General features: G+C 47.7%; 1 protein-coding gene across 1 annotated transcript in view; it reads left to right on the plus strand.

The window, feature by feature from the left end:
• The window catches only part of TEAD4 (TEA domain transcription factor 4), a 40,214-nt gene extending 29,213 nt beyond the window's left edge, over positions 1–11,001 (plus strand). Inside the window, exons 9-11 of the mRNA XM_087814480.1 lie at positions 9,386–9,526; positions 10,443–10,595; positions 10,713–11,001. Of these exons, the coding sequence (XP_087670606.1) occupies positions 9,386–9,526; positions 10,443–10,595; positions 10,713–10,826 (408 nt within the window). The 3' untranslated portion in view covers positions 10,827–11,001. The remainder of the gene's footprint in view (positions 1–9,385; positions 9,527–10,442; positions 10,596–10,712) is intronic.
• The last annotated feature ends 1,515 nt before the right edge of the window (positions 11,002–12,516 follow it).

Genomic DNA, 12,516 nt, shown 5'->3' on the forward strand with positions numbered 1-12,516 from the left:
TTTTAAATCAATGCATGCTCATAGTTATATTATTTAATACCAAGAGGTTTATAATGAAATGCATCAAATTCTTGTCCCATACCTCCCCAACTCCAGTCCCCAGAGATAATTGCTATAATTTTTCAGTTTATTCTGGCTTTTATCTCCATAATTCTAAATAATATGCTTATACTGACATACCTTGATATCATGACTAAGACATTTATTCTTATAGTAGAAAAAGTGTTATTCCACTTTCCCTCATCATCCCAACATTTCTGAGAATTTTGTGTATTGATTTTAGAGAGAGAGGAGAGGGGGGAGAGAAAGAGGGGGAGAGAAACAATGACTTGCTGTTCCATGTATTCATTCATTCATTGCTTGCTCCTTGTATGTGCCCTGACCAGAGATCGAACCTGCAACCTTGACATATCAGGACAATGCTCTAACCATGAGCTACCCAGCCAGGGTGTCATCATCTCGGTGTTATCATATCTAATAAGTTACGTAATTTAGTCAAAGCCAAGAAGTATATTGTGATTAATTTTATTTCTATAGTTTTTTGGTTTTTTTCCTACCAATAAATGGCTTTCTCACTTGCATATTTTAATTTAATTTTATTTTTTAAAAAATTTAAAAACTATATTGATTTCAGAGAGAGGAAGGGAGAGGAAGAGAGAGAGAGAAACGTCAATGATGAGAGAGTTATTGATTGTCTGCCTCCTGCTCGCCCCCAACTGGGGATCGAGCCGGCAGCCCAGGCATGTGCCCTGACCGGAATCGAACAGAGATCTCCTGGATCCTAGGTTGATACTCAATCACTGAGCCATGCCTAGCTGGGCATCACTTGCATATTTTTAAGTAAACCTATTATTGAAATTTTACAGATTGCTGCATTGTAACTACCATATAAAATAAAATAAGAAATTCCTCCAAATGTTCAGACATATCAGGTAATTTATCAATTCCCCCTTTCTCCTAGAGACCTTTCTCCTGGATGTCTCTGTTCTGCTCCAGTTTAACTGGTTGTTCTCCAGCCTGTTGTCATCCCGAGACCTTTTTTATTGGAGCATTCCTATGTTGGATCTGCAGTTTCCTAGATCTCATATTTTTTTTCTGTTTTGGTGTCCTCCCTCATTTTCTGGGACACATTCTCTAGTACCTTCCTAAGGAAAGATTACACGGTAGATAAATGTTCTAAGTCTTTCTTTAAAATGTCAATTTTTGTACTTGATTGGTAGATTGGGTATAAAATCTAGATCAGAAATCATTTTCATTCGAAATGACTTTCAAGAATTGTTTTTGAATGCATTGTCCCGTTGTCTTCTAACAAGCATAGTCTGATAGCATTCTAATTCTCTGTCCTTTGTTGTGTAGCTTGTTTTGGGGGTTTGTTTTGCTGGTGTGTTTTTTGTCTCTAGAAGTTTTGCATTTCTTCTCTATCCCTTATGTTCTTAAATTTCACATTGATGAGCTTTGGTATATATCTTATTTTACTTCCTATGTTTGATTCCAGCACTAGGTAGGCACTTTTAATATGAGGTTAGCGTCTCTTAATTTTGGAAAATTTACTTGTATTATTTCTTTGATAATTTCTTTCCCTCTTTTTTTTCTGTTCTTTTCCAGGAACCCCTCTTAGTCTGATGTTGGATCTCCTGGACTTATCTTCTATGATTTTTATCATTTATTTCTTTTCAAACTCATTTTCTTGGAGATTTTCTTAACTTTTTCTTCTAATTCTCCTGAATTAATTAAGAGTATATCTAAGTACATATTACATAAAACCCAAAGTAACGGTAGTGTAAATAAATAGTTTGTTTTTCTTTCATGTAAAGTAGGTTCGGAAGTAGGCCGTCCAGGGCTGGTCCAGTACTTCCTGAAATCACCAGGGGCCTGACTCCTCTCTGACTGTCTGTGTCCTCAGTGCATGGCTTCTGTCCTCAAGGTCATGGCTGCTGGAGTCCAGCCGTCACACCCATATTCCAGGCATCAGGAAGGAGGTAGCCAGCTCTCATTTCCCTTCAAGGAGCCTTCCTGGAAGTCCCACACCACACTTAATTAGTTGTATGTTGCACCTAACTACAGAGGAGCCAGGGAAATGTATGCTTAGTTGAGTAAACTGCCAAATAAAATCAGGGTTCAGTTGATGGCATTTCTCTTTCTTAGTGGTCATGGTACATCGTACATTTAGTGGTGAATTAGATGAATGGAATATGGTACCATTCTCTGCCACACCTGTCCAGTGTTGAATTTTGACCATAAACTTTAAAATTTTTAAGAACTCCGTTTTGTTCTTTGATTACATTCTGAGCTTGTTGTATAGATACAATTTTTCTCCTCTATTTCTGGGAATATGAAGTGAAAATTATTTTTTAAGTTTTCTTCTTCCTTTTTTGTCTTTGTTTCCCTTTAATCTTTTTTTTTTTTTTTCCTGTCTGTTTTGGTCTCTGTCTTTCAAGTTGGGTTTTTTTCCTCAAATATCAATAACCCTTGGCCATATTTTTTGGCCCCTATTTTTTTTTAAAGAATAGTTTATTGATTTTTAGAGAGAGGGCAAAGGAGAGGGAGAGAGAAAAACATCGATGTGAGAGCAACATCCATTGGCTGCCTCTAGCACACCCCCTACTGGGAATTGAACCCGTAACCCAGGGATGTTCCCTTGACCAGGAATCGAACCAGCAACCTCTTGGTGTACAGGCTAACACCCAACCCACTGAGCCATACTGGCCAGGGCTGGCCCATACTTTTTAAAAACAGCTTTATTTTCATATAATTCACTTACCATACAATTCACCCACTTGAAGTGTACAATTCAGTGTTTTTTTAGTATAGTCACAGAGCTGTGCAAACAATGAATTTTAGAACATTTTCATCACCCCAGAAGTAAACCCGTACCCTTGAACTGTCATCACCCGCCTGTACTCCCCCAGCCCTAGCAACCACTAATCTACTTTCTATCTCTATAGCTTCACCTTTTGCGGACATTTCATGTAAATGGAATCATATAATATGTGGTGTGTTTTGCATCTGGCTTCTTTCACTGAGCACAAGCGAAGGTTCATCCATATTGTAGTAGATGTTAGTACTTCATTCCTTTTTAAGGCTGAACAATATTCCATTGTAAGGATACACCACATTTTGTTTTGTTTATCTTTTCATCAGTTGATGGCCACTTGGTTGTTTCCACCTTTTGGTTATTATGAATGATGTTGCTATGAACATTTCTGTACAAGCTTTTGTGTGGACATAATGTTTTCATTTCTCTTGGGCATATACTTAGTTGTGCCCAACACTTGACATTCTCTGTGATTATTGCATTCATAGATCTTCTTTGGAGAAATGTCTGTTTGGTTCCTTTGCCCATTTTTCAATTGGGTTATTTGTCTTTTTATTGACTTAAGAGTTTTTTATGTATTATAGATAGAAGTCCCTTATCAGATATATGATTTGCAGGTATCTCCCATTCTGTCAGCTGTCTTTTCACATTCTTGACAGTGTCCTTTGAAACACAAAAGTTTTTCATTCTGTTGAAGTCCAGTTTATTCTTTCTTTTGTTGTTTGTGCCATTTTTCCATATTTAATAATGCCTGGGAGCTCTGTGTACAAGGCAGGGATTGTCACCTGCGGGGCTTCACTTTAAGGTAATTGGGGTTGGGAGCCAGCAATTTTATTGGGAAAACCAGTAATCTTCAGTGTGTTTACTGGAGTTTTTTTCCCCCCCCGAGATAGTTCAGTTTCACCAGAGAAGATTCCTTTAATTCTCCACCCCTCCCACCCTGGGAAGGGATATATCTGATGAGTAGAATTCTAGGAGTGGGGCAGGGAAGAGAGCAAGGGGATCCTACCTTTTCTTATGCAGGTTTCACTTAATTTTTCTGTGATCGTCCTTGTATCTTCACCCTCTTCTAAGCCCTGTTTAATTTTTGAAGATTATTACCCTTTTGTCCGCTGCAGATGGGTGGGAGAGGTCCTCCTGGAGGCCTGCCCACCCTGTGCCCACCCTACACACAGCCTTCAGTCAGCTCCTCGTGCTCTATCCTGCGCCTCCCCCCTGCCCCTCTGTCCTGGTCCTTCTAGTCTCAAGCCACTCTGGCTTCTCTGAAGTACATCAGCTCACTTCCTGTCTGTCACCCCTCAGAAGGCACGTTTAGGTTGTACTGCCTTTTGCTTCCTTTGCCCCACAGAGTCCGTTCTAGTTCTGGTCCTCCTTTGGTCTCCTCAAATTTGTTGAAATCTCATTTTGGTCTATCCTCTGTTTTCTTCACCTTTGTGGTGCAGCACATTTTAAAAAGTTCTTTGCTGTCATCATAGTTGACTATCTGGAAGGGGAAAATGAACTTGTATGATTCATCTCCCATTTCAGCCCAGGGGGCCAGGAAAATGTGGTTTAACCTGAGTGTCACTGCAGTGGATTGGTAGTCGTTGGAAGGCTGGGTTGAGAAGGATCCGGAGAGAGAGTGCTGGATTGACTGGCAGTGTCTGTCCTGGGTGTAGTGGGGGAAGATGGTGGCATGTTTGCTGTGTATTTGCTACCCCTTCTCTTTAGGGAATGAGGAATCACTGAAGTTTTTGAACAGGGCATGGCATGGCCAGAGTTGTGCTTAGTTGGATAAATCAGCTGTCCAGACTGGAAGCAAGTAGGAGACTTCTATAAGATAGGCCAGGGAGAGGTAGCAGCCTCTTTAGGACCTCAGCCAGAAGAGCTTAAACAGTCTTGCTTCCCCTTTTTTCTCCCTGCGCTCCCTTCCAGCCCTGACCCTGGGAATTGGAACCAGGAGGCTCTGCTGTGGGCTGCCAATGACCATTGTCACTGTACAGCCATCGTGGCAGCTCCTTTTCCTGCTGTGTGCCTAGGAAGACTCCCGGCCTTTCCTTTGGGAAGCCTACACCCTGTCTGGAATCCACCTTCCCCACCACCAAGCCTGTCCAGGCTTAGCCTTGACTTGGAGAAGGAGTGTGGGTGAAGTGATCTGTGGCTGTTCCCAGCACTGCCTCAGCTACCCTGAGGGTGCAATTTTGGGTCAGAAGGGAGGCCTAGTTGGCAGGAGGCATTAATGGGAGCACGACCCTGGAGGAGGGAGATGGCATATTTGAGCTCTTTTCACTGGCTCCTGCCTTCTTTTAGTTGAAGATAATATTCTGCATTCTTTTAGCCACCATCCAGATGAGGATCATCCTAGGCCTCCAGTTTCACAAATGGGGGAAGACTAAGGCATGGAATAAGCAGGGACCTGGCTTTGAGATAACCAGCCAGGGTGAGCCTCTTTCTGTGGTAGTTCTTGTTATATACACACAATGAGGTGGGTCAGGGTAGTCGGTGAAAAATGACCTCAGGCACTGTTCACATCACATTACCTATATGAGCATGTTGTATCCTTGCCACCCCCCAAAAGTAGGTAGAGCTGACAGCTGCATTCCATCCAGGGGAAGCAGGCACAGGGAGGTGAAATGGATTTCCAGGGTCACCAGCTTCATAGCGGCAGAGCCAGGATTCAGACCCAGGCAGTCTTACTCCAGGGTGTGAGCTCAGAACCATTACACTAAACTGTCTACCTTGCAAAGTACCTGGGGTGCCCTCCATGGAGGACCCTGGTGTTCCCCCTGCTTCTGTCAGAGAAGGCCCTGGATTGCCTGACAAAGGATCCCCAGGCCCCTGAGGAGCATGGATCCTGGCAGCATGGAGACAGCATCCTTAACTCTGTGCCCTCGGTGTAGAGTTGGGTGGTTGGGCTTCTTGGGTTTTTCTAGAGCCCAGAGGACCCTTCCAGAAAATGAGGAGGGTTGTCCTGACTGTCCTGCAAGCTTGCTCGTGGCCCATGTCCTCTCCTTTCTGACTCTGTGGGGAGGTTGGAGGTGGGGTTAATGGGAGTAGAAGAGAAGGTAGGGAAGAGTGGGGGCCAAGGACACATGATTAGGCAGCTTCCACGCTTGGCCATGTGCTCCGGCTGTGGGTTGTGCCCACCACCTGTGCTATGTGGACCCAATGCAGCCCCCTCTTCCAAGAGCTCACATTCTGAGTGGGAGAATCCAGAATGGATCTCAGGGTCCTGGGGCAGTAACTGCTGTGCATGGGAGCATGGTGGTCAAGCAAGGCCTTCCCAGAGTGTTAGGTGAGCACAAGGCGGGCAGCACTGGACCCCAGCTAGAGTGTAGAGGCTCTAACCTCGGTTTGAGAGCTGTGTCCAAAGCACATCTCAGCTTCTCTGGGCCTCTGTTTCTCCATCTGAAAAATGAGCAGTTCATTCTTGAGGGCTGGCAAGGGCTGTGTCTCTGAGGATGGAGGGGGTCAGTCGCCAGTAAAAGGAGGCTGTGTGCCTGCCTCCGCCAGCCCTGTGCCTGAGCTGGCCCTCTGAAGGCCAGAGGCTTGGGCAGCATGATGACAGTGAAATCAGATACGGGGGCATGTCAGTGGCCAGGGCACCTTGTCAGGCATCTCATCTCCCTCCTCCTGTCTGGGGAGGGTAGAGGCACTGGGGAAATACAAATCTGTGATGTGGGGAAAAGAAATGCTCCTGTTTGCAAACCAAGAGACTTTTGGTCAACCACAGGGTCCTCACAGGCAGCTTGGCATCTGCAGGCATCTGGATCCTCATCTCCTGGGCCCTGGCCTGGCCAGTCCCCCACCAGTCATCAGCTGGTGTGTGACTGGCCACATGCAATGTGAAGGCAGTGAAACAGTGCCACCTCTCCTGAAGCCTTTCTTTCTGCCTGGCAGCTTTCTGCTTCCGGCCCCAGGCCTTGTACGGGCATGCTCGGGAGTTGATCACAGCCCCCTTGGTATAAGAGGAGGACTTTGATGTTCCCAGCCCAACCTCCCACTGAAATTCCTGCTGTTATTGATAGAATGGCAGCAGTAACTCACAGACTCATGGGCTGCCAGGACAAATCGTTCCGACTAGAAGTGGCATCTGGGTGCAGGAGGGATTGAGTTGTGAGGCTGTGCTCTGTCGGATTCATACGTTGGGGTCTAGAGCAAGACTGAGAAGCTGAGACCCCTACCCCAGAACATGTGAGACCAGCAGAGGCCACCTCTGTCCTTGGGACGGGGGGAGAGGGGACTCATGGACACTGATGGCCATTAACACCAGTGTGCAAATTGAAAATGCTGGGCACTTTGGTTGTTTTCATGTCTTGGTCACTGAGTAATGCTGCAGTGAACATAGGGGTGCATATATCTTTGAAAATACATGTTTTGAGATGTTCAGTGTCTTGTGATAGAGGACTGGATAGAGAAGATGTGCTGCATGCACACATTGGAATATACTCAGCCATAAGAAAGGATGAAACACTGCCATTTGCAACAACATGGACGGACCTTGAAGATATTATGCCAAGTGAAATAAGTCAGCCAGAAAAAGCTGAGAACCATGTGATTTCACTCATGTAGGATATAAAACTGAAACTCGTGGACACAAGTGGCAGTGTGGTTGCTGGAGGGAAGGAGGTGGGAGTGAAAGGGGTCCTAATATATAGTGACAGGAGAAGATATGACTTTGAGTGGTGGGCACACAGAACAATATACAGATCTTGTAACAGAAACCACACCTGAAACCTATATGTTCATATTAACCATTGTCACCCCAGTAAATTTAATAAAGTGTTAAAAAATGCAAAAAAAAAAGAAAATGCTGGGCTGAGCTGAGGCCATGAAAGGCGGAGAGTACCCCAGACTGTCTGCTCACTCCAGCCTGCTGTTCCCTTTTGGGCCCTGACATTTCTCCCAGGCACATACCAGCACATGACAATGAATCTGAGCCCCTCCAGCCCCCACACTCGGGATACGGCTGTCCTGGCTCATCTGTCAGTCACCCGATCCCCCACACCTGTCCCAGGCACAGCCTGCGAGCTGCCCACCCGCACCGCAGCTATGAATAGGGTGGTGGATGGGGAACAAGGGGGCATTCTGAGGGCAGGAGGGCGAGTGGTGGGGGCACCTGTCGGGGTAATGTAGGGGGGCAGCTTTCCTCTTAGGCTGAGAAAGTAGAGAAGCAAGCTTGTTTGGGGGAGGTGCTTAGAGTAGGGGCACAGGGGCGGAAATGAAAAGGGTGGAGTTATAATTGGAAGGATGGGACACTGAGGACGAGACAAGGCACTCTGGGTACATTGTTTGCATCCTTGGCCAGCATCTCCTGGGTCTGTGGGGCATCACCACAGGGCAGGTTCTGGGGCAGACTATGGATTGTCACTTACAGGATATCTGTCTTTCCCAGCCCCCTTCTCTCCTTCCTCCCCAGACAACCACCTCCCTTATTCTACTTGCTGTCCCACAACTTACAAGTTTCTTGACCAGAGACAATGTTTCAGGCCTCTCTGGGCCCCCACTGCCCCGGCTGTGCTGGGCTGGGGTAGGATAAATGGGTGATTGATTGGAAGGGCCATGTGAGTGGGGGGTGGTGACAGAAGACTCTGGTGTGTATTTGAAATGAGAGCAGAGCTGGGCCTCAGAAGACTCTCCTGTAAGCAGGAGACTGTAGGTCTCTCCCTGGGAGCAAGGGACCTTTCTCTTCTCACCTAGCGCCACCCAGAGGTGAGAGGTGGAATAGCCATATGTTACGTTTATGCAGGTCCTTCCTGTACCAGGCACTGCCCAGGCCTTGGGAGATCTTAGTTCTTACTTCCAGGGTGCTTACCATCTGGAGGGGGCAAGGCCGACTGAACAAATCTTGCCAGCATGGGGCACTGAAGGGCGTGTCCAGATCACTTTGCGGTGCTAGGGCTCCTGCTACCTTTGTATATAATAGGAAGAGCTTAGGAGGGTTGGGCCAGTCCTGCCAAAGCCTGGTGCATAGTGTTCTTTTAGGTAGTACATGAATAAACATTTTAAAAAATAGTTATGTAATTTTCATATATATTAGAAAAGCAATCCCTGATTTCATGAATATATTGCTAAGAATAGAGTTAAGGAATAAGTGAGTTGATTTAAAAGAAACCATAGGGGCATAGTAGGAGGTGTGGTAGGTGGTACATGAATGTAGCATTAATCAAGGGGAGGCCAGCAGTGGCTAAAGTCTGAGAGGCATCATTTTATGTCCTGGCCTGACCCCTTGGATGCCCTCCCTGAGTCCCCTGTGTTCCCCCACGTTCAGATGCCTGCCCTTCCCAGGTAGCTAAGCTTCCTGCCAGTTCTTTTTCAGGCATGGTCCACATTCTGCCTTGTAACTAATGCCGGTCCCAGCATTCTCCTTTTCCGTTGTTTTGGCAGCGCAGCCTGATCTTATACCAGGCCTGTACGTGGAGAGAGGTGGAAGCTTTCCTAGCTCCTGCTGTCCAGGTTCCGTTTAAGCCTCCTGATTGCTTCCTGGCTCTAGAACCTGGATGGGGCCCCAGAGGTCTCCTTGACTCCGCACCTGTCGTGTGCCTGCTGACTTACCTGCCTACTTCTTGGCTTTCCTATGTCTTCCTCCAGGCAGACCTCAACACCAATATGGAGGACGAAGGCAGCTCCTTCTACGGGGTCTCCAGCCAATACGAGAGTCCCGAGAACATGATAATCACCTGCTCCACCAAGGTCTGCTCCTTTGGCAAGCAGGTGGTAGAGAAAGTGGAGGTAGGAGCACCCTGTGCACTCATTACACCAAACCTTTTCCCTATTTCAGGCTGGTCTTCATTCTTGTCCTCTTTCCCCAAATTTACCTGAGCTAATGAAGTCTTACCCTTGCAGTCTCTTGGTTATTGATAACCCACCTCGTGTTAAACACCACCAGATGCTGGGCTGGGACCAGGGAGGAGACACCCCCCTTCCCAGTGTTCTCACCCCTGGCTGTACCTTAGATCACTGGAGCTTTTGAAACTTACCAGTGCATGAACCCCACTTCACAGCACTTACCCCAGATTCTCTAGGGTGGAATCTGGGCAGTAGCTATTTGTAAAAAGCTCTTCAAGTTATTTATTTTAAATTAAATTTTTGTTCTGAAATAATTGTGGATCCACATGCAGTTGTAACCTCATGTACCCTTCACCCAGTTCCCCCAAGGCCAATATTTTGCGTAACTATTGGCAACCAGTAAATTAACATTGATGCCACTCACCAATCTGATTCAGATTTCATGAGTTTGCATGTCCTCGTGTGTGTGTGTGTGTGTGTGTGTGTGTGTGTGTATAAATACATGACAGTTCTGTGACCACAAGGATTCCTATGTACCCTTTCCCCATGTTATTTTAGTTTGGGGTCAGGATTGAGTCGTCACCTAGCCCATCTTCCCTATTCCTCTATGTCTTGAAGAGCTCCTCCTCCAGTGCTCATTTTCTGAGTATTGGAGCTCAAGATGGATGATCCCTCTGCTGCCCCTTGAGCCTCTGTCACTGACGGAGGAGGGAGGCTCTGTTATCAAGGGCCTCCAGGCCTTCTGCCTTTTCCTTCCCACTTAAGAGTCAGTGGGCCATGGAGCTTCCCAGTGCAGTTGGGCCTGGGCTGGATATGGTCAAAAGAGAGTCTAAGCCCTGCTGTCCCCTGGGTCCTGCAGACAGAGTATGCTCGCTATGAAAACGGCCACTACTCCTACCGCATCCACCGGTCCCCACTCTGTGAGTACATGATCAACTTCATCCACAAGCTGAAGCACCTGCCCGAGAAGTACATGATGAACAGCGTGCTGGAGAACTTCACCATCCTGCAGGTGGGGGGGGTGGGGCTGGGACGCTGCAGGGGCGGGGCAGGGGGTGGGGCGGAGGGTCAAGCAAATGGCATGCCCTCTTCTGAGGCCTTAACCTTCATTTTTTTCTCTCACTTTCAGGTGGTCACCAACAGAGACACGCAGGAGACTTTGCTGTGCATTGCATATGTCTTCGAGGTGTCAGCCAGCGAGCACGGGGCTCAACACCACATCTACCGGCTGGTGAAAGAATAAGAGACTTGGGGAGCAGGGAGGGGGGAAGAGATGTTGTGTGTGTAGGGACATGGGGCAGGGACCTGCAGGGGCAGCCCCTTGAAGTGCCAAGAAAACTGACCCTTCCTAACTAGGAACAAACTGTGCCTGAACCTGCAGTTCCCAACCCCAAATAAAGCCAAGATGTATATTTTCAGAGGACCCCATCTGGCTGTAGGAGCCCTGGGAGGGACTGTGGGAGAAGGGGACAGTCTGGGAAGCAGGCCAGAAGCAGCCCCAGAGATGCATCTTGGGCATTTCTGAAGCCATTGTCCCAGTGGACTCAGCCAGGAATGTCTCCAGATGCTGAAGGTCAAGCTGGGATGGTTGCTCTGCTGCCTCCAGCCCCTGCACTCTGCGCCTGGCCACCCTGGGAGGCCCGAGGATAGGCGCTGGGCTCCCCATTCTGTGTGTGCTCGTGTACCTGTGCTGGATGCAGCTGCATGGCCTGGCCACCTGGGCTGCGGCTGCCGCGGGGCAGCTGCCAGGGAGAAGGCCCAACCCAGAGGCTGGGTTTCAGGGTGGAGGTGATGGAGTCGGAAAGGTTGGAAAGGGACACAGAGCTGTTGAGTTTTTATCCATCTCTGGTGGTTGTGGATTCCATGGCCCCGCTGGCTTGTTGGGGGACTGGTTCCAGATCAGAGGAGCCCCAGATGGAGGGCAGGAGGGGCAGTGGTGAAGCCAGGCTGAGGAGTTGAGGTGCTGAGGCTGGCGTCATGCAGCACCCTTTTTGGTTGCGAAGGCCAAGAAAGTTGGTCAGAGGTCTGTGGTGTGTCAGTGGTCTCTGAGACCATCCAGTCTGAGGTTCTGTGAGTTTTGCCTCCCTCCCAGCCTGTGGGATGGTGACTGCTTGGGAGCCAGCTCAGGCCGTCCACTCGCTTCCCAGTCATTTCTGTGCTCCCTGGGGATGGGGGGGAGGGGCATGCGTGGAACTCACCTGAGCCTAGAGGCAACCAACTGAAGGGGTTCCGTTTATTATTTCTCCTGCCAACTGGCAAGGGCTTTGGGTTTCAGCAGTCCTGGCTTCATCCTAGTATTCCTAGCTGCCTGACTTCGGGCAAATGTCTCCACCTTTCTGAGCCTGTAAAGGGGGCAGGCAATAGCACCCGCCTTAGAAGGCCTTAGTGAGGAGGAGAGAGAATGTCTACAAAGTGCCTGGTGCAAGAGGCACAAAACAAATGTTATGATAATTAGCTTAACACTCACCTCCCTCAGGGAGGCCTGGCTCGTTGCTGCCATCTAGTGGCTCGTTTGTATCATCCCCAATGGGAACCACAATCCCAGGAGCCTGGGATTCAACCTACCTACAGGTGCTTACTGTGCCCAGCACTCAGGGAGATAGTGTGTGGGAATATACAAGTGAGGAAGACAGCATCTAGGAGGAGGTACAGAGTAGTGGTTAGGAGCAAGGGCTCTGGTGTCAGACCACTAGGATTGGAATCCTGGTGCTCAGCTACAGCCTAGCCGTGTGACCTTGAGGCAAGTTACTTAATTTCACTGTGCCTCAGTTTCCCCATCTGTAAAATGGGTATAATAACAGTACCTACCTCATATATGTGTCAAACCCCTAGCATAGTGTCAAGCACATTAATGTGTTGGATAAATATACTTTATTAATAGTAGGAGCTTTCAGTCTAAGGAGTCAGATTGGAAAACTGACTGATCTGATCCT

The sequence above is a fragment of the Miniopterus natalensis genome, chromosome 2, assembly GCF_054644295.1.
Source record: "Miniopterus natalensis isolate mMinNat1 chromosome 2, mMinNat1.hap1, whole genome shotgun sequence".
NCBI classification, from domain to species: domain Eukaryota; kingdom Metazoa; phylum Chordata; class Mammalia; order Chiroptera; family Miniopteridae; genus Miniopterus; species Miniopterus natalensis.